At 46.1% G+C, this 23,697-nt stretch overlaps 1 protein-coding gene across 18 annotated transcripts in view; it reads left to right on the top strand.

Annotated features, from left to right (window-relative positions):
- Window positions 1–23,697, top strand: part of KALRN (kalirin RhoGEF kinase) — a 608,090-nt gene that overhangs the window by 568,601 nt on the left and 15,792 nt on the right. For 10 of the 18 annotated variants that reach the window (XM_064494426.1, XM_064494420.1, XM_064494419.1 and 7 more), the window contains 6 exons: window positions 425–663; window positions 3,225–3,478; window positions 7,012–7,135; window positions 8,238–8,297; window positions 21,949–21,976; window positions 22,475–22,646. In XM_064494426.1, the coding sequence (XP_064350496.1) occupies window positions 425–663; window positions 3,225–3,478; window positions 7,012–7,135; window positions 8,238–8,297; window positions 21,949–21,976; window positions 22,475–22,646 (877 nt within the window). Of the gene's footprint in view, window positions 1–424; window positions 664–3,224; window positions 3,483–3,763; window positions 4,302–7,011; window positions 7,136–8,237; window positions 8,298–21,948; window positions 21,977–22,474; window positions 22,647–23,697 lie in introns of those variants that run through there. The other 8 variants (XM_064494440.1, XM_064494436.1, XM_064494481.1 and 5 more) reach the window with 3 other exon arrangements.

The raw sequence follows: 23,697 nt of genomic DNA, 5'->3' as shown, positions 1-23,697 counted from the left end.
CCTCTGCAGAGACCCATAGCCCTGTGCTCCAGGGAATCTGACTCCATCCTGTTCCCCAGACCTGCTTCACACTTGCTTCCTTCCTGCGAGCCTGCATGTCAGGGCCTGAGGGCTGGCGGTTTCTGAAGCTCTTTATTACCACCACCGCCTTTCCCTGTGTCCACCACACACACACATCCCACAGAGCCCTCTCTCCCTTCTTTTGTACAACACTTGCCCCTCACACATGGCACCATTTTGTTTGTGCATTTTCATCACTTAGACAAAACTAAGAAGAGTTCTCAGTAGAATATACATCCCTTAAAAACAAGGGCAGTATCTTCCTCACACATCCTCACTCTTGCACAAAACCTGTACCTCATAAACGTCCAAGTCCTTGGGGGATTTCCAGAGCTTGGAGTAACAGTCTGCTCTTACCCTGCAGCACTGCAGTCACCCATTGAGTACCAGCGGAAAGAAAGGAGCACAGCCGTGATGCGGTCCCAGCCTGCCAGGGCTCCCCAAGCCAGCCCCAGGCCCTACTCCTCTGCCCCCGTGGGCTCCGAGAAGCCCCCAAAGGGCTCCAGCTATAACCCGCCTCTGCCACCCCTGAAGATATCTACCTCCAATGGCAGTCCGGGGTTTGACTACCACCAGGCTGGGGACAAGTTTGAGGCCAGCAAGGTAAGTGACAGCCCAATACTGCCACTCTCACCACCTTAAGGGCGCAGCCTCTGCCTACTTTAGGAAGTAGTATTTTGTTTTTAATTTATTTTTAATTGAAGTATAGTCAGTTTACAGTGTGGTGTCAATTTCTGGTGTGCAGCGTAATGTCCCAATCATACATACACGTACATATATTCGTTTTCATATGGTTTTTCATTATATGTTACTACAAGGTATTGAATATAGTTCCCTGTACTATATAGTATAAACTTGTTGTTTATTTTATATATAGTAGTTAGTATCTGCAAATCAACTCCCAGTTTATCCTTTCCCACCCTCTTCACTCCTGGTAACCATAAGTTTGTTTTCTATGTCTGTTGAGTCTGTTTCTGTTTTGTAAATAAGTTCATTGATGTATTTTTTTTTTTATGATTCCATATATAAGTGATATCATATGGTATTTTTCTTTCTCTTTCTGGCTTACTTCACTTAGAATGACATTCTCCAGGTCCATCCATGTTGCTGCAAATGGCATTATTTTATTCTTTTTTATGGCTGACTAGTATCCCATTGTATAAATATACCAACTTCTTTATCCAGTCATCTATCAATAGACATTTAGGTTGTTTCCATGTCTTGTGCTATTGTATATAGTGCTGCTGTGAACATTGTGGTGCGTGTATCTTTTCAAATTAGAGTTTCCCCTGGATATACAGGAAGTAGCATCTTTTTATGCTGATCATTTTAGCAGGAATAGCCCACTAAATTCAGACTAGTCTCGATGATTTCTCTTCCTTCTCCTGCAAATTGAGCTAGTTTGACCAGTTCCCCCTGCTTCAGACACTCCGTGTTAAAGGGCTGTTGTCATCTGCAGAAATGCCATGCAAATGGAAGGTAATATTGTAGTGGCAGTTATAATATATAGCACATCACAGCACATCCATGTGGTGTGGATCATCTAAAAGTCACAACTCCAAGGTTTGACGTCTTGAAGAGATTGCCCTTTCTAAGAACAAGCTGCTCAAGTGAGCTCACAGTTACTCACCACCTGTGAGCTGTTGCGTCCAGGGGCAGTTGTTCATCGATGTGTGAATGGGAGAAGCTAGCCTTAGATTAAACATTTATCACAGATCAGCCGCAGTTCAAGCATAACCATGAGGATAGTCATCAGTGTGACTGTAGGTCCAGTCTACACAGCTGTTTTAACCCCTCAAGATAGTTAGGAATGACAACAAATGGGAAAAGTGCTAGATCAGGAATCAGGCAATCTGGTTTCCATTCCAATTTCTGCAGCTCAGAACTCTGCACCTTGCCCTAGAAACTCAGCAAGTTACTTAATCTCATCAGTCCTGTTTCCTCTAGAACTCAGTGAGTCTGTAAATAGGAACATCTACATTTCTGACCTACATTTTCTCACTTTTATAGTTTTATAATACTATTATAATAATAATCAGTTATTATAATAATTAGTATTATTAGATGATACTAATTTTTAAAAATTAAGGATTAATGTCTAAGTTCAATTCTGTGTTAGAGTAACTATACTGACCTGGAAATGATTTTTCATCTTAAAAATTTCCTGCTTGGCAAGTAGGGGGTTAACAGATGCATGCTACCATATATAAAACAGAAAAATAACAAGGATTTACTGTATCACACAGGGAACTATATTCAATATCTTATAATAAACCAAAATGGAATTGAATTGAAAAAAATACATATATATGTATATATATATGTAACTGAATCACATTGCTGTACACCTGAAACTAACTCAATATTGCTAATCAACTATACTTCAATTTGAAAAAAAAAATTCCCTAACCTCATGAATAGGTTGAAGTCACATTAACTTACTGAAGACTTTCTGGCTCTCACCATGCTCTGTGAGGCAGCCTGGCCTCCTTGGGAGTTATAAGTCTGTCTAGGGGCAGCTTCCCTGGTGCAGAGTTGCATGAAAAGGCCATGGAGGCAGGACCCCTCATATTAATGAATACAGGGGGGCTGGAGGAGTTCTGTTCCCACAGCCATTGGGTCAGGATGGGTGATGGCCTGGTCTTTGAATTGGGCAAATGTCTCATCATTACTCCTGTCTCAAGGAGGGTCAGAATTTAGAGTAAGGCCAATGCCTTTTCAAAAGGAAGAAAAAAAAAATGTGTCAAAGAGTCTGTGTTCTTTTCATTGGCGGATTGTGACCCCTGACCTGACCTTTGCCTGGACCTCATTCCGCCCCAGTGCTTACATATCCCCGTGCCTGTGCCGCAGTCTTCCTTCCACCAGCTGGAGGGTGCGGCCGGGAAGGTGCATGCTCAGGAGGACTTCTAGCTTCCTGCCTTCACCCCAGGCTGGGCAGTATCTCCACCTTTTCATCCTTAGTTACAATATTATATGAGACACTGCTATCCAACATGTTTTCAGAGCCCGTCTATGAATATGATTTCGTTACTCAAGACAATCTTCTGCCCACTGTTCACCATGCTAGTGGGAGGGCTGGCTTTCAGCCCCACAGTAGATTGCAAAGCAAGCCCTTGTGAACCAGCCTTCTTGTGTTTGTCCCTCGTGCCCTTGTCTGCTGGCAGAGCGATCTAGGAGGCTGCAATGGGGCCTCATCCATGGCTGTGATCAAAGACTACTATGCACTGAAGGAGAATGAAATCTGTGTGAGCCAAGGTGAGGTGGTCCAAGTCCTCGCCGTCAACCAGCAGAACATGTGCCTGGTGTTCCAGCCTGCCAGTGACCATTCCCCCGCGGCCGAGGGCTGGGTCCCGGGCAGTATTCTGGCGCCCCTCACCAAAGCCACAGCAGCCGTGGAAAATAGTGACGGGAGCATCAAGTAAGTGCCTCGTTGGCTTCCCCGGGAGAGGAGTGAATGTGGATTTAAAAAAATTTAAAACAAAGAACACAAAAATGCAAACACACGGTAGGGAATTACTGCTGCTTACTCTTGACAGCGCCTCGGGGACCGCTGTCTGAGCGCTGGAACCGCGCGCAGCATGGGGCCTCCAGCCGGGATGGTTCCGAGTGTTCTTGGTGGTGGTGGTAGTGGCGGTGGTTTTTCTTTCCTTTTCATTTGTAATTTTCTGTTTATTTTTTTTCTTTTCTCCCCACCCTCATTAAGAAAAGAACCCTACTGAAACCCTAGGTGACAAAAGGCATGCCTCCTGTTCTTCATTTGACTCACCACAGGATTCACTGGACTGGACTTCTATTTATATTGTATTAAGTAACTGATATATATATATTTTTTTTGATTGACACCAAAAAATGACCTTAGCACAAATGCCAGACCTGTACAGGTCAGAGGCCTGCTGCTTCTCCCAGAAGAGAGGGACTTTTTGGTTGTCTGTGGCAATTCCTCTGTACAGATTGTAACTTTTTTTTTTTTAATTTTCCCCCTCCCCTGTCACTTTAATATATGTTCATGGTAATTTGTAAGATATTTCTTTTCCTTATTTTGGTTGCGAAGACCCTTCCATACACATTCCTGTATAAAGTATTTTGCACTATTTAAAGAGACCCATATGGATGAAGTCAGGCTGTGCAATATAGTGAGAGTCACAATGGTCAACATTGTACCTGTAATGTACCTAAGAATTTTAAATGTACTATTTTAAATATGTAAAATAAATTTTCACCATGAGCATGTTTTAATGAGGTTCAAGACTAGTGGACCCTTTTTCCCCATTTCACTATTCTGGGGCTTTTCATTCTGTACAAATGATTCTTCTTCTTCTTTTTTTTTTTTTCCTTCTTTGTGTTTTAGGAGTTGGTTGAATGCATTAGCAGTTTTTTCCTTCACAAAAAGTGCCTTTATCGCTAAAGCTCCCACCCTAGCCCTCCCTTGTAAACAGCCCCCATGGATTCTATCTAACCTCTGAGAGGAGGGAGGATGCAGAGCAGATGCCGTCCAACTGGGTGACCCAGAGGTTGATGTACATTAATGATGGGGGTAGGAGGTGGGGTTTTGGCTGTCAGCCCACACTGCTCTCCCTGCGCGTGGTCCCCGTGGCTGGGGTGAAGGAGATCCCGTAGACACCTGGGCAGCAGCACCAATACCCCTGCACTTCCTCGGCGCTATCTCCGGCTCGGGCAGGGGGCTGCTGACCTCACCCTGGCCTCTCTAGGTCACCACAGGCCCAGTTGGAAATCAGTAGTGGCCGCGACAGGGCAATAGGCCCCAATCACTTTATCCTAAAGACCCTTGGTTTCAGTACCTTTCACAAAGCCTTGCGAACTAAGGCCCTTAAAGCATTGAGGTTCTTATTAATCAATGTCTTCCAGAGCTAACTCTTGTAATACATTGTGATCTGATTACCCGAGCACTCAGCACTTCTCCCTCCTCACCTTTGCATCTTCTGGTCCCTTTTTCACACCTACCATAGGAGGGGCCGTAGAAGGGGTGTCAGGCTGGGTGAGAGGGAGCAGCTTTAGATACCAGTTCCTTGGCTCCTTGTTAGCTGCTCTTGCATGAGGTGGGGGTGGAGCAGAGCGACGGGCTACAAGTGGCTGTCACTGTTTATCAGTGAAGGACACTCACCACACCCCAGGGCCTGCTGTGACCACCAGGGTCGAGTTGGTTGTGATGCCTACGGGATAAATGTCACTGCAAGCCTGTTTCCACATCAGTCCCTGGGCTTGTGGCCAAGAGATGGAAGCTCCCCAAACCATGATGAAATGTTCTTCTGGGAAGAAGAATATGAAATTGAGTGGGTCCTGCTGCTTGTACTACTGAGTCTCCCTTTGGAATGTTACTTGTAACATTTCTGGTTTCTCACCAAGCATACTGAATGACCCCCAGGGCTGCGATAAGCACAGGAACCTATCTCCACACTCACATACACACACACTGTGCTGGCAGCCCTGGAAGTCTTTTCAGCAGGGACCTCCCTGACTCAAGATGTTCTCAGAATGAGCCAGGGACATGGCTTTGGGGGTCAAGACATGGGATGAAGTCTGAAGTTAACAGTGATGTTGTCGGAAGTTAGTTTCCATGACTGGCTCTCACTCAGAAACAATGCTTGAAGCAAGGAGCTGGTAGGCAGGGGACCCTAGGGAACCTGCCTGTTTAGGAACTACAAGAGAAGGTCTGGCCAACAGACTCTTTCTTGCCTCTTGAAGGAGCCCACTTTCCAAAAAAATTTGAGGACATGACTACTATTGCTTTTTCCTACTCAGAAGAAGTTGACTGTGAAACATGTCTTAGTGATAAATATTTTGAGAACACTTCCCACAGGGCATCCTAAAATCCTGACATTTGTGGAGTTCCGTGGAGGAGATGCTACACATTTTGGAGCATCGTCCTTCCTCCTCAATCTCATAGGCCTCCTTCTCCCCTCTCCCTTAATGAAGGCTCTTTTCATTGAGCCATGTCTGCATAGGCCTAAATTTGACAAGGAGACACTGCAGGAAAGCCAACCTCACTTATTCTAGACATGGTAGAACTTCATCCAGACTCTGTGACCTGAAGTTGATGATGCCTGCCCATGGTCCCTGATGCTGTCTGTGACTTGGCTTTTGGTGTCTTTGTCTTTGAGCCCTGCTCTGAGCCTCTCTTTATGTTTCTGTGAGGAAATAGCTCCCAATCCCCTCATGAGAAGAAAGAAGTTAGGTTAGTGTGAAAGGGCATTGCTGCCCTCACATCCCTGAGAGCACGTGTTGGGTCTTCTCCCAACAGGAAAATTCTAGGACCTCTTAGGGGTTGACAGAGCCCTGTACTCACAAACATGGAGTGATGTGGAGAACATAGGACGAGAAACCCTTCGTCCTAAAATATGCGGATAGATGAGTAGTGCTCACCTGTTTGTCAAGCAAAAGGCCCTAAAATCTCCTGTCTGTACTGTGGTGTTTGGGAGTGGCCACAGCCCAAATACAAACAGTGAGATGGAAACTTCAGCATCACCCTTTGGGGTCTTTCTATCTGATCCTGGGAAAGTACTGTAGAATATACTTCCCTTATCTTTCCTGTTTTATCCTCCACTCCACCCCTACCCCACCCCCTGAATCCTCTCCCATCCACCACACCCTTCAGGAAGGGAATTCCCAAGTCCTATAATAAGGCCTCATCAGTATGATATAAAAACTTCCCCGGTAGAGTTTAATAAGTCAGTACTCATACTTTCCTGAAATGCTACAACCAACCTTGCACATCTATCAGGAGGGGTCAAAGTTCATCCTCACTCACTTCCTGTTGGAGGTGATACCTGCTGCCAGCCACCGCAGGAGCTGGTGTGCAGGTCTGGGGCCTCTGAAGCCGGGGCTTGACCGGAGCACCTCACCTACTGACTCACCCAAAGGGTGGCCAGCCCACCCACCGCCTCAGTCTGCCCTGACCTGCCATTTTGATTGGTGCATTTTTTGGTACAACAGGAAGTCATGTTCATGGCATACTCTACGCATGAGAAAGCGGGCGGAAGTGGAGAACACGGGTAAAAATGAAGCCACAGGGCCTCGTAAACCCAAGGATATTCTGGGCAACAAAGTCTCTGTTAAAGTGAGTAAGGTATTCCGGAGCTGTGTCCCACCTCTCATCCACTCCCACCCTGCAGCATCCTCCCGAGGCAGTGCGGGTGGATGGGGACCAGAGGGGAAGTAGTTTAGTAGGATTTTGCATGCGAGATCAATTTATTTTTTATTTTTTATTTCTCCTGGCAACTTCGATTCAAATAAGTAAGTATTACTTTTTTTCTTTTATACCTTTCTCTGTGTACTATGCAGATGTTTTATAGCAAAATTATCTGCAGTATTATTCTGTTAGAAATGCAAGATGCTTGATTCATACTAAAGTTCCCCAGGCCGCCCATTCAGTATCCTAGGTTTGAAAATACATGCAGGGTAAAGAGATTAGGATGCTTTCCAAACCTCCAACCCTTTGAAGTCTGAGGTTTGGAATTTAAGGGCTACTGTGTCCTTGGTAAAGTTTCATTTCTTTTCCCCAGTATTCAGACGCCATCACCTTCAGGCCTCTGCATGAGCAGAGAAGAGAGGCACATTGATGAAGCCCAAGTCAGTGCTTTGTAATAATCCAACAATTACCATGAACTCACTGATTCTAAGTTTGGGCAGACCCTGGAAGTCCCTGTAGAGACGACATGCTCTGTTTTCTCTACATTGGGCCCTCAGAAAAGATCTGCCTCTGGACAGTGGAAATCGGACTGCTGCTGTTTAATATTATTACACTGTGTGATTATCTCCCTGAGTCTTATTTCCCTTCCTCGGCAAATTAAGAACAATCGAAACCCATTCTAATGTCCTTCTTGGGGAAAAGAAATTGTACTCTCTTCTTTACCCTCATCTGGGAAGTCCAGCCTCAAGGAAGGCAAGTTTAAATTTGACAGCACTCAGGCTTCATTTGGTTGCTTCCATTGCTACTTCCTGTGAGATGAGCGGCTGTCCACACAGTCCCAGCCTCCTCTCCCCGAAAAGAGCATGCTGCCGCCCTCGGTGATTCGCACCCCACCTTAACAGCACCGGTATTTCTCCACCTGGTTTCCCATTGTCCATGCTTCTCTCCAGTTCTCCTCACTCTCCAGCCAAAGCTGCCTGTGTTCTAACTGTGTTCTCTTTCTTCCCCCTTCCTCATGCTGCCCATCAAGGAGACGAACAGTTCCGAGGAGTCAGAGTGTGATGATCTTGACCCTAATACTAGCATGGAGGTAGAAGCAGCTATTGTCCTCTTTCCTACAATGATTGTCTTTTCTGGTGTGTTCTGTAACAGTGGCCTTGCTAAAGTGACCAGCCAGTCAAGGATAAATTGTGACGTGAGGGCACCTCTGGGTGTCCCATCCCACTTAAAAACCAAGACAAAACAAAACGAAATAATTCAGTTTGATTTTGATAGAAAACTCTACCTAGATATCTTTTTCCAAGCTTCTGGTTCTCTCGAGTGCTCGCATAATATTTTCTTCTTTGGCGAATTTGACTTCATGTAGAAAATCTCCAGCTTCGTAACTGGAAACACATTTCTGCATGGAGAACAGCTTGCTAAAGAGTGGTTGGTTCCCAGCTAAAGATAAGAACCCATTCGTTTTAGTTTCTCTCTCCTCCCTTTTCATCTTTTTTCTTTCTCCTTTATGTTCTGCTGGGACCTAGTCCTCCCTCAAGGCTCCAGCAAAGTCATTGCTTCCGTCCATTTGTTGGATGACCTGGCCCCTGGGCGCTGTGTGTAGCTGGCCAATAGTAAATGAGGAGCTATTGCAGCAACTCCAGAACCCGCCTTTGCCCAGCCCCCGGGGCTCCTGGGCCCGGCTGTGCCTGCCGTGAAGGGAAAGAGCCCTGGGAACAGCGTCCCTCGTGGAGGCCTGGCAAAGACCTCAAGAGAGTCCTGGAGGCTGAGACGCTGCCCAGGGGCCTTTCTCATACTCTAGGGTTACAGGGATGTGGGAGCAGAACCAACACCTCCAACAACAAGAATATCGAATTAACTTCCAACTCCTTCTAGGCTGGGGACTGTTGGGAGGTGTAGAAACAGGACTCTTACATGGCTTGCCACTGAGTGACAAGCATCATCAATTTACAAGCCCTAGAGAATTGGAGCAAACGTGGAGCTGGCTTTCCCTGTCATTTTGTCCTTCAGACTAAATTGAAATGTCTTTCTCCAAATCTGTGCCCACATCCCTAATAATGGATAGAAGTTTAGAGATTTCCTCTATGCACAAAATGGAGATTTTTTTTTAAACCTGTTCATTTTTATAGCTCTATGCTTTCCACTTAACTAGATGTACCTTTATTATTATTATTCTAACTTGACCTAATCCCAAAAAAACCTACCACCGTATTATGACAACCACCACAAAACCCAAGGAAGACCATGTGGCTCAAGAAGGGGTAAGTCGCTATGGAAGACAACAGTTGAGTTGAATCAGGCCAGAGACAAGTGGTTGCAAGTAGGAGTTCTGCCAAGATAGATCAGTTCCCTGGGGATGTGGGTATTGCCACAGAGCTAAATCTGGCAGGTGTAGGTCAGTGCAGTGCTCCCCTGTGGGAAGAAGCAGATATGGCGTTTGTAGCCTAAATGTATCTTAGAGAATGAGGAAGGTGGGGGACATTTCTGGCTCTGCTTTCCTTGCTTTTCATAGGATAGGCACCAGCTGTCATGGAGCCCACACCTGACAGCTTGTAGATGCCTCATGGCACCTGTATCTCCAGACCTAAGTGTTGCAGGCATGTATTGAAAATGTCATCTGCAAATACATAGAGGAAGGCCAGGCAGAGGGAGGGGCAAAGCCGGGTATCTGTGTTCCAGAAGGCAATTTGGGACATTTTTTCAGCTCTGGTGGACTAGGGAGACTTTCCCACTCTGCTCTTTAAAGGAAAAATTGGTCACAGGGGAATGTGGGGCCAGGTGAGAGCAACAGACACTGAGAGGGTTAACTGATGTAATCCAGTGTTCCATTCTACTCTTAGATAAGCAAAAGCTTCTGCATGGGCGTGCGCACGCGTCTTAGCCCTGATTTGTGAATTGCACGCATTTCTGGTATTCTCATTCCTCCAAGGCTTGCAGCCCTCTGCATGGGCTGAGTCACATGGGTCCAGAGAGATGCTATGGGTGCATAAGGAAAGGTATTAAGATGGCAATGCTGAATAGAGTGAAGTCAAAAATGACGTTGATGCATTTCAAAAGGTTTTCAAATACAGTCTTTGAGGCAGAACTGGAACTCTTGAGGAGGCATATGGTTGGAAGCTGCAGATATTCTAGTTAAGCCAAGGTCCCTGCAGCAGGCATGCCTGCAGCCCTTGTATATTCCATACGGATCCTTCTAAGGATCCATGAGCTCTTCTGAACTGTGTTGCCATGCTGAAATTAACTTGGAGCACATATGCAGGTGCTGAGGGAAAGCAGGCATCTTGGCCCTGCTGGCTTAGTATTTTCAGACACAGATAACAGATAAGATAACCCGTTCAATGTGATTTGAGAACTTTCTCAAGGGATAGGTAGGTAGAACTTTCTTGCAGTGTCCACCGCAGAAGAAAATGGCTGGGAATGCCTACTGAAAAGAGCTATTCCTTAAAGACCCAGTTTGAGAAATAGGTGGCCAGCCACCTCATAAAGGATGCTTGCTGCTAAATTGATAGCTTTGGGCATCTTTACGAGGCCCAGCCTGGCCCCCTAGCCCCACTCCTGTCTTTGAGCCTGATGACTGGGATAGGTGGTGTCTCATTGGGAGCATGTCTCTGTGCACTGCTGAGCTGAACAGCAACTCCCTTGGCCTGTGCTAAGAGCCACTGGGGCTGGGATCCCAGCGGACATCCCGGCCACGCACCCCAAGCACTGTCAGTGTTAGATCTCTGAATGCTGAGTCCTGCCCTGCCAAATGCCTGCCCTTGACCTGATGCCAGTATGTTGGCTCCCAGCCTACAGGTGTATGGGCTCTTATCTCTGGCCTCTACACGAGCATCACTGCCAAAGCACTCTTTACTTATTCTCAATTGGTAGATTAAAGGGTTCCTTTAAGAAGCAGTTTCCCCAGGGTCTTTGCTCACACACCAGCTGCTTGATACTCTCAGGGCTGGCATATTCCTAACGTATTGCTTTAGGTACATCTGTAGGCACATCCTTCAAAGCTAATTAAGAGGAAAATAAAGCACCTTGGATCCTTGGAATCCAATTTACACAGCTTTCCGAGAACACCTAGTTATGTAAAGGGAGGCCATTCTGCTCTAATGTGAACATCCTTTTTCTGCCCCTGTAGAGACACGCTTGTGAATACTCTCAAATACAAACCCACCTCCCACTCCCAGCACCGCAAGCCACGCCAGCAGCCCCGCAAGACTGTCTCCGGGTCTATGCGATCCCATCGTGGCCTGCCACCCCCCTTCCCTCCTGCTGATCCGTAAGCATACCTCGAGGGAACTGTTCTAAAAATGACGAGAATCTGCCCCTAGTTGAGCTTCCTTCTTAACCTTGCACTGATGACACTTCGAGGGGCAGAGTGGAGGGGGTAGTGTGTATAAGAGAAGTGTCTATACATGGAAGAAGAGTCAAATCAGGCTGAAAAGCAAACACTAGGCTCTCTTGGGAACAAGTGACTATTCATTTTTTCCCATAGAGCTTAGACTGCTGATTGCCTTCTAGGACAAGGTGGGCAGGCGTGATGATAGGCTGGCACCACATACCCACCTACCAGCTTCTCACCCTGCCCCTGCCCAGTGTCTGCACTGACACCAGGCTGGAGCCAGGGTCCCGGCTCGAGGCCCAGCATCTGCCTGCTTAGCTAACTCCCGCCTCTGAAAAGTCTGGGTTTCTCCTGGGACCCAGGACACACAGGTTCCCACATCTGTGCCACCTCTGAAAAGTTGTCTGAAGACTGTCAGTGCTTGGGTTTGGGCACCTACCCTCCAACCCCAGCACTGACACTTGGCTGCATCATATGCTGGCGTCGGAAGGCCTGAACCACCCTCCCAGACTCGGGCCTCTGTCTTCAGGGACAAAGACTGTCTCAACCCAGCTTTCATGTCAAGGCCAATGAATTAAAGCATCTTAATTTTTTTTCCTGAATACTTGTAGCAGAGATGGTCAATCCATCAGAGTAAGAGGTTGTCATGATTCCAAAAAGACTACGTCTCTGCCTCAGCCATTTAACTCGGGGCCCGCCTTATCCATGACACAGACTAAGTGCGATCATAATGCCGGCCACCAGATATTTAGCTCAGGGGGTTGCTTTCTGTGGTAAAAACGGGGTTAGGATCCTGTGGGAGAAAAAATATTTGAAACAGTGAAGCTAATTTGGAAGGAAGTTTCCAATTAGTGTAAGAATCATTGACAAACTTAGAAATTGTTAGTTAACCCTATCCCCCTTCATTTATTTATTTTTTTATTGTGAAATATACATGACATAAAATTTGCCATTGAACCTTTTTTAAGTGGCTTTAAGTACTTTCACCATGCTGCACAACCATCCCCATCGCTCACTTCCAGGACTGCTTCATCATCCCAAACTGAAACTGTACCCACTACGCAACAGCTCTCCTTTGTTCTCCATCCCTCTCACCTCTTTGGAGACTAGGAGGAGAAACTGAGGCAGAGGAAGTTGTACTGTTCTGTTTGAAAACGAGCAGGTGCCCTGCAGGCAGTGTCTGGTTTTCCCTGGCCCTTGTCCCCCCACCTATACCATATTCTGCTCCCCTCTTGGAGCCCCCATTTCCAGGTTATTTTTCATCTAAAACACAGATCCTGGCAGACAAGAAGGCCTGCCTTCTGGTACCACTTTTTCTGCTTGAATTTGTTATTCAATTTTCCAGCTCAACAAAGAGGAATATCTTTCCTGCCCCTCCCAGCTCTCCAAGGCTAAAGTATGACTTAAAAATCACACAAAGGCAGTATCACATGGAAAGAACCCTGGAACGGGAGCTAGAAAACCTGGACTCCAGTCTGGAGACAGTCAGCTGTGAGGCCTCAGGCCAGTCAGGCTTTCTGAGCCTCGGTTTTCTGTGGGAGGCGGCACAGCTCTGAGGGCGAGGGCACAGGCGTTTATGTAATTGGTGTGAGCCCTATGAGCCCCATGCAGAGCTAAAGTGTGATATCCAAAGACTTCCCTCTCCCGAACTGCTGACTCTGAAAACAGACCCCAACAGAAGGGGAGGTGCTTTTGCTCCTGAAACTTGCTTTGCCGGGGGTATGGCAGGAATGGCCTGGGAGCATTTCCCCCTGAGACCCAGCTGGAGTGCCCACTCCTGGCTCTGGAAAGGGTTTGAGTGTCCAGAGCTGACCCTTCCTTCCCTCCCCAAACCCATAGTTCCCTAGCCACAGCTTCCATATCTTCAAAGAGCAAGCCTGCTGCTCCCTCCTCAGCCGCCTTGGCTCCTTGTCCCAGATTCAGAGCTTCAAAATAACCTGGCCAGACAGATTGAAGGAAATTTTTATGCCCCTAGTCAGGTGACTGACCTCCTGGCATCAGCAGTGTGTTTCCATCAGTGCCTGTTTCTGCATTTTATAAAAAGAATTTTTTTTTATGAAAAGAACTCTGGAGAAAAGAAAGTGGAGCCTCACATTCCTCCCGTTTTATTTTTACAAAATATTTTCCTTGTAATAGATCTGATAGGTTTGGCCCAAAGACTCACCTTTTTTCCTAGCTTTGTTCTAACTCTCCATGCAGATTGATTTATATTCTGCCACTGGGAGGAGGGCATTTAGCTAGATGGAGCTGGGGTTTCTCTCTCCCAGGAGAATTAATTACAAGGTCTTCTACTGCGTGGTCACATCTGTTATGGTTTCTATTTCTTCCAACCACTTGGGGAAGATGAGGTTTTCTTACCCTCCTGGAGGGAAGAGGTTCAGAGAGGTCATGGTCATGCAACAAATAAAAAGAGCAGGTCTTGGTTATGGTGCAGAGCTAAGGTGTGATGGCCAAAGATTTTGCTCTCCTGGGTAGAGAGCCGAACTTGGCACATGATAGGAAGTCTGCTCCCCACGTGAGGCCCAGGTACTTTCTTAAGGACGGTCAGGTTCAGGCCCTTCCTTGTTGCACATCTGCTTGTTGGAGGAGAATTTCTTCCTCAACAACTTTTTTAATCTCTTGACAGTTGGGGTGATTATCTGGCCTCACCCACACCCTTTCCCAGTGACTCAGGAGTCCAGCCACAGAAGCCAAGAAAGAGGTCCAGTTTCAAGGGCTGGAAATGTCTGCACTGGTTTCTCAGGCCAGCACAGTCACCTAGCCATGCGTGTCCAATGGCACCCTCACCCTCTGGAGGCCTAGCCCATTTCATGTGTGTCACTCACTAATAAGATTACAAGGTGCCACTGACCTGGGAGAAGTTGCTCTGAGAACCAGCTCTGAGAGGAGCAAAGGCTACCGCCTCCCTTTCCCACACCCCACGGCATCAGGGTTCACCTACAGACTCACTCAACGTGATTTCCTAGTAAATTCAAGTTAACAAAAGTTGGTTAACACAGTATCACAGTGAATACTATAAAGGGCCAACAGATTATGTGAGATCACGTCCCTCCATGTGACTGTAAGCAGTTTTGATTAAATGCCTATGTTATATAGCGGATTTCAAAACGTGCTCTAATAGAGGCAGGAGCATTCATGTATTTGTTCAGTGGGTATTTAAACACCCACTCAGGCACTGGGGTAATAGTAGTAGCTACTCTCTCAGTCTCTCCTGTGTACCTGGCTCCGTACTGAATTCTTTCCTCCCAACAGCATCATGACATAGGTACTGTTATGATTATTTTTGTCTGACAGCTGAGAGAGCACAAAGCGGTTAAGGAACTTCCCACGGTTGTGCATTCACAACCTGTCTCCCAGGATGCCTGTGAGCATGGTCACTGGCTTCACACGATGGCAGGGTTAGGGTTGGATGGACTAATAGGATGTAAACCATCTTGGAGAAGGGTAAGGGTGAGGAAGGGGCTTGAGCAAAGGCCCTGGGATATGAAAATGCCTGGCACATCTTGAGAAGAGAATTCGGTCTGGGGACCTGGGTGTATGTGGGAAGAGTTGTAGGAGACAGAGCCTGGCAGGTGAGTTGGAACCAGACTCTGAAGGCCTCAGGGGACTTGCTAGGAAGCCTGGACTTGACCCAGTGGACAGTGAGGAGCAGTGGAAGGTTGTTAGGCAGAGTCCGGGGGATTCATTCTGTACTTTAGGAAGATAACTGGCACCTAACTAAGAACAGTGGGGACGGGCAGGCCTGTTGGAGCGCGGTTGCAGAGGACCTAGTGAAAGGTGGAAAATGCCTGATGGCCCGGCCAGGGAGAGGAATGAGTGCTAGTGAGAGGCCTAGAAGGAACAGGAAGAAGCAGCAGTGAAAGCGGCTGAGTGCTGCCCGGGATGTCAGGGGAGCACCGTCGGGTGTGGGAGTTCCCCGGAATCAGCCTTCCCCTCTCCCATGTCCTCGGGGCAAAGTTTGACCTGTTGTGGGTCCACAGACTCTGGGAGGCTGGTTCACTCAGTAAGAGAAGTTTGGGGAATAGGGATATGATCAAGGTCAATCATTAAGGGATGAGACCCCAGCATATTCATTCCCTAAAGTCTTTATCCAAAGTCAAGATCTTGGCTTCCAAGTTGGAAAGGGGAGTTGCAGAAGGGAAGGCAGAACACCACCACCGCACCGTCCCACCCTGCAACCCCAGCCCCTCTCCTGACAGGCTTCTCGTGGGCTGAGCTCCCCCACCGTGAGGCCAATGCGTGCACAGCAGCAAACCACCTTTCAGTTCCTTTCCTCTCAACTATTTGTGGGAGAGGTGGTAGATTTTTTTCATTATTCTGTTGAAAGTCATATTTTTGTCCTTTTATTTTTGAGGACATTCTTAATGTTGTCTAAGCAAAATACCAAGGAGAGATAGGAGAGAGATTTGGACTAGAAATCCCCATAAAACAATGTGCTTGACACACAGGCATTCATAGAGAACTATACCCAACAACTGGTGTCTCTGCGTTCTTCTCAGGGACACACGGGACTTTTTACAAAAATTGACCGTGTTTTACTCTTTAAGCCAGAGCCAACAAAAATCAAGGAATCAGTGTCTTATAGACCAAGTTCTCCAACCACAATGAGGTTAAGTTGGAAATCAATAGTAAGAAGATAATTTTTTTTTAATTTCATACATTTGTAAATTTTAAAACATTTCTATTACAGTTGGGTCAAAGAAAAAATTATGGTTGAAGAAAAAATACTTAGAGCTTAATGATAAAGAAAATACTTGGGAGGTAAGGAACTGGTTCAAAAAGAGCATTCTATTGCTTTTTGGGATTGTTGCGTTTGTGTGGGGTTTTTTTTGTTTTTTGGGGTTTTTTTGTTTGTTTATTTGCAGCTTGTTTTATGTCCTCTTAGAGATGAGCAGAGGTTGGAATATTTTCCAAATTTTTAGAGAAATGTTTTCTAAAAAGTTAGAAAATCATATCTGGTTTGGCCAGATTGAAAACACGAAGGGTTAAACCTCCAAACCAGAAATCATACCTCAGTTTTTAGAAATTGTTTGTCTGGTATCTGTTCATTTTATTACCAAATCTCATCACCTAAAATCATCTAAAATCCCTTTCCTTCCTCCTCTGAACATGGATTCACATGAAACAAGCACAAAGAGACTAGGAAGAGGAGGCAGAGTATAGAAATTTTGCTTCATTCAAGACAGCTCTGAGTCAAGTTTAGGACTTTTGATTGGAGTTTTGTTTGACCATTTTTATTCCTTCAGCATCCTCGGTATGTAGTTTTGAACTGTGTTTTGTGACTGGTGATGCGGGATTTAGAAAAAAGCAGGTATTTTCCTTCTGGAGTGAGTTCTGGCGCCTGGTTTTCTAGGCAGATGAGGATTTCATCCTCACTCTCAGGTCGTGGAGTCAGAATCTTGGACCCTGACTGGCAAGAAAAATAGACTCAAGATTTCCTCAGAGCTCAGCATGTTGTTCATTGCTGGTTGATTTTACCTGTAATTCTTTCCTGTTATGGCACTGCCCTCCTATTTTAAAGAAAAATCAAGAAAATGGCTGGAACTCTCTCGAGAAGGAAGAACCAAGTTGCTGCTGGACTGTGTTGTGCCGGCTCTGGGAGGATGCTCTACCACCTGCCGCCCTCTGCTGTTCAAATAAAACCAGATTCCTAAGCAGCTCTTTCCCACACTGTGTATACCAGCCTCCTCCTCCCTGTACGCGGGTCTCCCAGAGAGAGAACGACGTTATCTTTCTTCCTCAGCCGCTTCCATTTCGGATTCCAGATCTCTCCTTTTTCCCGCCCAGGCCTCTACACGGGCCCCCAAACTGGTTCTAAGGAAGGAAAACATTGGGTTTCAAGAAATATGTACAGCTTATGATTAACCCTTCAGGGCCCAGGCTGATACCCCAGGTCCCCGCACACACCAGACAAGGTGGTCAGACCTAAATTCTAGTCGACTCATGGAGTGACCTCGGTTAATTTGACTTAACAAATACTATCTGATCTTCTGCTATGTGCAAGGTGCTATGTTAAGCAATATGGCAGGTGGTACATAGACCCCATAAACAGGTTACTATCTTCAAAGGGTTCACAAGTCCAGTAGGGCAGTCAACATGCAGGGAGACGATGTTGTGATAGCTGGCAGCACTGACCAGAGCCACGGGTACCAGCCTCTGAAAGAGCAGAGAGGAGGTGAGGATCACTCTTGGCTAAATCTCAGACCCTGACGGACCAGTGAGAGTCCAGAACAAGTCGCATTCCAGATTAATGGAAATAGGAGAACACTGCAAGTCCACGGCAAGGCATTTTCTCAACTCTTCTCTCCCAAATTAGAACCTCCACCATTTTACATTTTCATTGATTGACAAGTATCAGTGGAGCACATATGTGCCAAGTACTGTGCTAGGCTCTGCAGCAATGACAGTGAACGAAACGTGGCCCTTGCCCGCATGGGCCTTCGAGTCCATAGGGAGCCATAGACAAATATAAAGACACCGTGTGAGAAGGTCGTCATGACCCTCCTCCACGTCATACTCTGATTTGCTTCAAAGGAGAAAGAGAAAAAAATGAGGGCGGAATCTCCTATGGGCATAATTCAGAGTCACAGTTAGAGAAACATTAGTGTGGATATTCCCAGGCTCTTGGTCCTTGCTGGAGGAAAGAGGAGGACTCCCGTGATGGGGAGCAAGGCTGGGGAGGACAGGTCAGCAGGCAGAACTTTGACATTGATGACAGTTTCACGATGCTTTTCCCAAGATCTGGCCTCAGCACTGAATGCTGAGGTGGAAGGAGGGCTCAGAGCCAGTCCTCTGTCACTGTCCCCGTGATCTTACACTTACTTCCCTGTTGCCTCTGGAAGTAGGAATAAATAACACCTGCTCAGCACTTCCTCCAGAGTTCTGAAGGAGCAAATGAAGGAATTTATGAGTAGTTTGTGCCAACTATATAACGTAAACAAATCAGAGATGGTATTACTCTTATCAGCAACACCTGGGCCGGCCGAGCCGCAGAGGTGTGAAGATGGGTGCTTCCCACTAGCCTCTTCTAGATGGAGAACCTGTAGTTAAGCCATATGGACAGCCTTTCTCTCCAAGGTCCCCACTAAGGTCTACACCCAAACTAGGAAGATTTTCTTTTTAAATGGTGCCTGTGTTCAATAACAGACATCACCAGTGGAGTTGTGATGAGAAAGAAAAATAAGGCAAGAATTCTCTAAGCAGCAGCTGGGGGCATTTATAAAAGTACTGCCACAGTGCAGGTTTATGACAGCCCACTACATGTTTATAATGTAGGAGACTGCTATTTGTCTCTTCCATTTGTCATCCATCTCCTCACTGAGACTCCTGGTGTGGACTCAGTGCTCCCTTGTGGAGTCCCATCAAGATGGGAAATACAGATCTGGCCACATCCCCAACTCTTTTTAACCCTGGAGTCCCTCTGATTGAGCAGGAGTAGGACGAGGGAGAGGGCAGTCCTTCATGTTTGCTGAAGCTGGTTATTAACATCAGCCGGGCACCGTCCTGGGCACGGAGATGTCACTGAATTCCATCTTCCCCACTGGACTGCTGGCCCACTGAGGACAGTCAGCATTCTGCCTCACTCCCGGCTGGACGCCAGCCACCACCTAGCAGGGTCGGCTCAAAAAATCATCAAATAGATTAATTCCTTCTGTCAAACAGCTTTCCGGGTGGGCATTACTGTCCCCACTTTACAGATAAAACCAGGGCCTAAGCTGCTTGGGAATGTTGTTCAAGGCAAGAGATCACGTCTGGCTTAGGGTCTGGATACTATGTGCTCTGCTGCTCCCAGAGTTTACCATCCCTCCAGCGCCACACCCCACTAGGAACCTCCTCCCTCAGAGGCTATGGATTTTATGGTTTTTAAATCATTTTCCAAAAAGTTTGCATTCCACTGTGTTTGCAAACAGTCTTTAGTCAAATATGATTAGTAATATACCCAGAAGTAATTATTTTATAGATCTTTTCCGGATTCTGTGTATGAATCTGAAATGAGGACATAGGTCAAATATTCATTCAACCAACACGAATTAAATGCCCGTTACGAGGCAGACCAGGGGCTAGAGACCTGAGTTACAAAGCTGAATAACAAACAGATCCTGTCCTCGAGGAAGCTACAGTCTAATAGCTCTAACTGCACCTTTTTTCTATTAAAAAAAATAATTACAAAAGTGAAACATACTGACTGCAGAATATTTGGAAAACTCAGGTAAGAAGAAAAAGGAAAAAAAAATCACGCAGCATTCAGTTGTTTTATAAATCCTGAGGTCAGGACCTTTGTCTTAGCATCTCTGTATCTAGAAAACCTTACACCAGCCTAGAGAAGACAATGCTTTTTGAATGAGGGGGACAGCCACCCTTCATCCCATCACCCTGAGAAAACCACTATTAACGTCTGGGAAATATTCCTGGTTTCCTTTTCTTTGCATATGAAACGACTAGTTCAATGTCATTCTCCTGACTCACCTAAACCAGGTGGATCAATTCCTGGCTTCCCCAGCTTCCCCTGCAAGGGAGGCCGTGCTGCCTGCCATGCCCGCCTTGCGTGCTGGTGGTTTATTTAATTGTTCAACTGGAACCACTCCTTCTCCCTCTGCCACTGCCCAGGGGCTCCTCACAGAGAGGGAGTTTGTAAGATGTGGACAAAGCAGTGGCTTTTACCAAATGCCCCAGGCTTCCCCTGCTCCATTCCAGAGAAGCCTCAGGGGCAGGAAGTGGGTTTATCTAAGATCAGTTCCATTGGATAGAGGGGCATTTTCAGCAGCTTTCCTCAAACTAGGCTGTGTGTTGATTCACCTGAGGCGGCTTTCAAACTTCCTGATTTCAACCTCACTTCACACCAATTAAAACAATTTCTAGGCATGAGGCCCAGGCATTGGCTTGTTACTGTGTTTTTTAAGCCACCTGGGTCAAGGATTGAGAACCACTGATTTAAAAGTAAGCGGGGGCAGAGGTGTGAGTGACCTTTTGAAACTAGCAGAGGGCTCTGCGGTGGTCAGTCTTGAGACACTCAGCCCCAGGACTTGGCGTTGCAAGAGTTTTCTGCAATTCGCTCTGTGAAAAACCTTGGTGGTAGATGTGGGCGGTCGGTTTGCAGAGGGGAACTCAAAAGAAGAAATAATATCTTTTTTCCAAAGTGCTCATATGGTTGCCTGTAGAAGGGAAAACCCACACAGAAACCAAGTTTGCATGGGTAAATCAGAGAGAAACGTGAGTGCCCCAACAGGGAAGGCACAAGGAGACCTTCTGGCTTCATTATGAAGAAAAGAAGGCTTTTGCAAGATAAACTATTGAGATAAACCACTGCCACAGTGGGCCTCTTAGCAAAAGGGAGATTAGAAGTAGGTCATCTTTATTTAACTAGTCGTGGAAGACTCATTCTTTGCCAAGCACTGTTTAACATACATTATTGCATTTAATCTTTGTGATAACACTTTGCACTAGGGATTATTTATCCCCATTTTATCGTGAAGGAGAATGCCGATAGTAGTTTTTAACTAATTAGGAGAAAACCACATTGAACAAAAGAGATAATAAGCCCCAGCCTCTCCTCCTCCTGAGCCCAGGTTTTGTTCACCCCGCTCAGATTTACGACCCAGACTGTAGAATTAGAGGTCAGGCCAAAATGGGAAGAAAATCAAGGTGACCATCCTCTCAAGAAGAGGTAACGGGTTGTCGCCTGGAAGATCCGTGGTATCCCAAGGCAGGCAGCTCTGTGTGTGCAAAGAGCTCCCGCGGTCCCCGCCAACCAGTCACATGACCAGACAAGTCACACGGTTGGCCCAAGTCTCCGTCGTTTCACCCATGTGGCCAATAGGGCCAGAACCATCAGGGCAGTGGTTTTTAAGTTGCCTTCTGGAGGCCTGGGCAATGGGAGGAGTGCTAGGGACCAGATGGACCGGGGTGGGTCAGGTGGGACACTTCTCTCTTTCCCCTTCAACCAGACAAGCTCTGAAACGAAACCCCTGGGTTTGTTCATGTCCACGACCCTTCCAGTTTGATAGATGCCAGTTCCTCTGTTTTGAAAATTCCTGATGCTGGGAAGAATCAATGCCCTCAAGGTTTTTGAGGGCATATTGAGGTGGGGCACAGGGGGCGGGGAGGGGATGGTGGGGAATGGGTTTTTGTGCCTGTGGTAGGGAGGAAGAGCAGGTGAGGTGATGGAGGCCAGAAAGACACAGTAAACCTGCCTGGGACCTCGGCTGCCCAGAGTTCAATGTGAATAGTTAGCAGACAAGAAAGTAAACCAGGTGCCCTTGTTACTGCAATAGTGATACAATCTCAAACGACAGAGCCTGGGCTCCAGGCTTCTCTCCCCAAATTGTGCTTTTTTTACTCAATAGGGTATGCCTCTTGTTCTCTTGTAGTAGTTTAGGCTTTAAGCAATTTTCTGTTTCTTTGTGTTTTTCAGATCTTAAATCCAAATTTCATCCAAGAAGGTGAGTTAAAAATGATAGAATTGAGAATACAGAGATTGGCTAAATAAATTATGGCAAATCCAGCCCTGAGGTAGCGCCTTTAAACAACGATGATGTACTTCTGTATTTATGGACGAGAAAAGTGTTTACAATAAACTGTTAGGGTGAAAAAGACCACAACTTGCATTATACACAGTGGGATCCACTTTTTGTAAGAAAAAATGTGTTTCTATGAAGTCTGAAAGGATATATTCCAGACTCTTCACGGTAACTGCTGCACGATGGCATCATGGAGCCTTTCCCCCTCTTTTTAAATCTGTATTTCCTAATTTTTCTAAAATAAACATTTATTACTTTAAAAATACTTTTTCACGGGACACAGATGACTACACTGTTAAGCTCAAGTTTATGTGAATTGTTCCACAACACAGGTGGGAAATGGGAGGGTTGTGTTATAAAATAACTGTTTTATTCTAAGTTTGTTCTGAATGATGCAAATTTATGTCTATTTGACCACAGTGGCCCCAGAATTCCTTGTGCCCTTAGTGGATGTGACCTGCTTGCTTGGGGACACAGTGACACTGCAGTGCAAAGTCTGTGGCCGCCCGAAGCCCACCATCACCTGGAAGGGTCCAGATCAGAATATCCTTGACACTGACAACAGCTCAGCTACATACACCGTCTCCTCCTGGTAAGCCGACGGCCCCACGTCAGCAGCCCCAGCACCTCAGCACGGTACCTGGAGGCTGAGTCTGGGATGCAGCTCCTACTCTGGTTACTCAGTCTCTCAAGAGAATAGCTGCCCCAGAGTCTATTCTAACACAAACCATTTGTACCCCTCGGGATCTCGTGAAATGATGGTATGCTCAATTCCCCTGTTAGCTTAAGAACAATCTTCTTAGAAGAATAAAAAATGACTGACTCCAAAGTGTGCATCCAGGCACAAGCGTGCTTCTATGCAAAGACTTTAACAAAACTTAGCTGACTGCCTTCTAATTATTCTGTTAATATTTATTGCCACTAATTGAGAGCTTTATTGCATGGTACCACTTCCAGTGGAAATGCAGTAACAAGCCCTAGATACTTAAGAAACATTTATGAAAGGAACACCTAGGATCAAGACACTTCATCCTTTAACCTAATGTATGTGCCTGTGAGATGGTGTTCCCAGCAGAGACTCCCTGGCCAGGTGCTAAAATGTCAGTGGACCCAGGGAGCTTGGTGGGAGTGTCAGCGCCTGGTGAGGATCAGGAAGATCACTAGGTTATGTCACAACCAGTAGGGAGCAAGTGGGCTGACTGTGACTTCTGCATTTAACCCTTTCAGAGCAGTTCTTCCCTTGTGATGTCCTGGACCCCTGGCTGGGACCACTGGGAAAGTTATTTAGTAGAAAAATTTGCCTTTACTTAATTCACTTAATTATTTTGAGGGTCCCACATGGAGAATGTGAAGTACTTGAATCTTTTCATTTTTTCAGTCTTTCAATTTTCTTATACCATTCAGTATTGATCGTGAGACTGAAGATATTTTCGGACAAAGTGGCTAGGTGGCTTATTACCGGTAATATTGGGGACCAGTACTTGAATAGGACTTTACATATTTCATGTTCTAATTCTTATCTCACTTACTCCTTTACCATCCCTCATTTACAACCAGCTTGAGATATGGACATGCAAGAATTTTCTTCCTCTATTGGCATTGGGGAGATAGACAAGTAGTGTGATCACCCAAGGTGTGTAAGA

This window comes from Camelus dromedarius, chromosome 2, assembly GCF_036321535.1.
Source record: "Camelus dromedarius isolate mCamDro1 chromosome 2, mCamDro1.pat, whole genome shotgun sequence".
Classification (NCBI taxonomy): Eukaryota; Metazoa; Chordata; class Mammalia; order Artiodactyla; family Camelidae; genus Camelus; species Camelus dromedarius.
The sequence above is the reverse complement of the archived record's forward strand: the minus strand, read 5'-3'. Positions and strand labels throughout refer to the sequence as shown.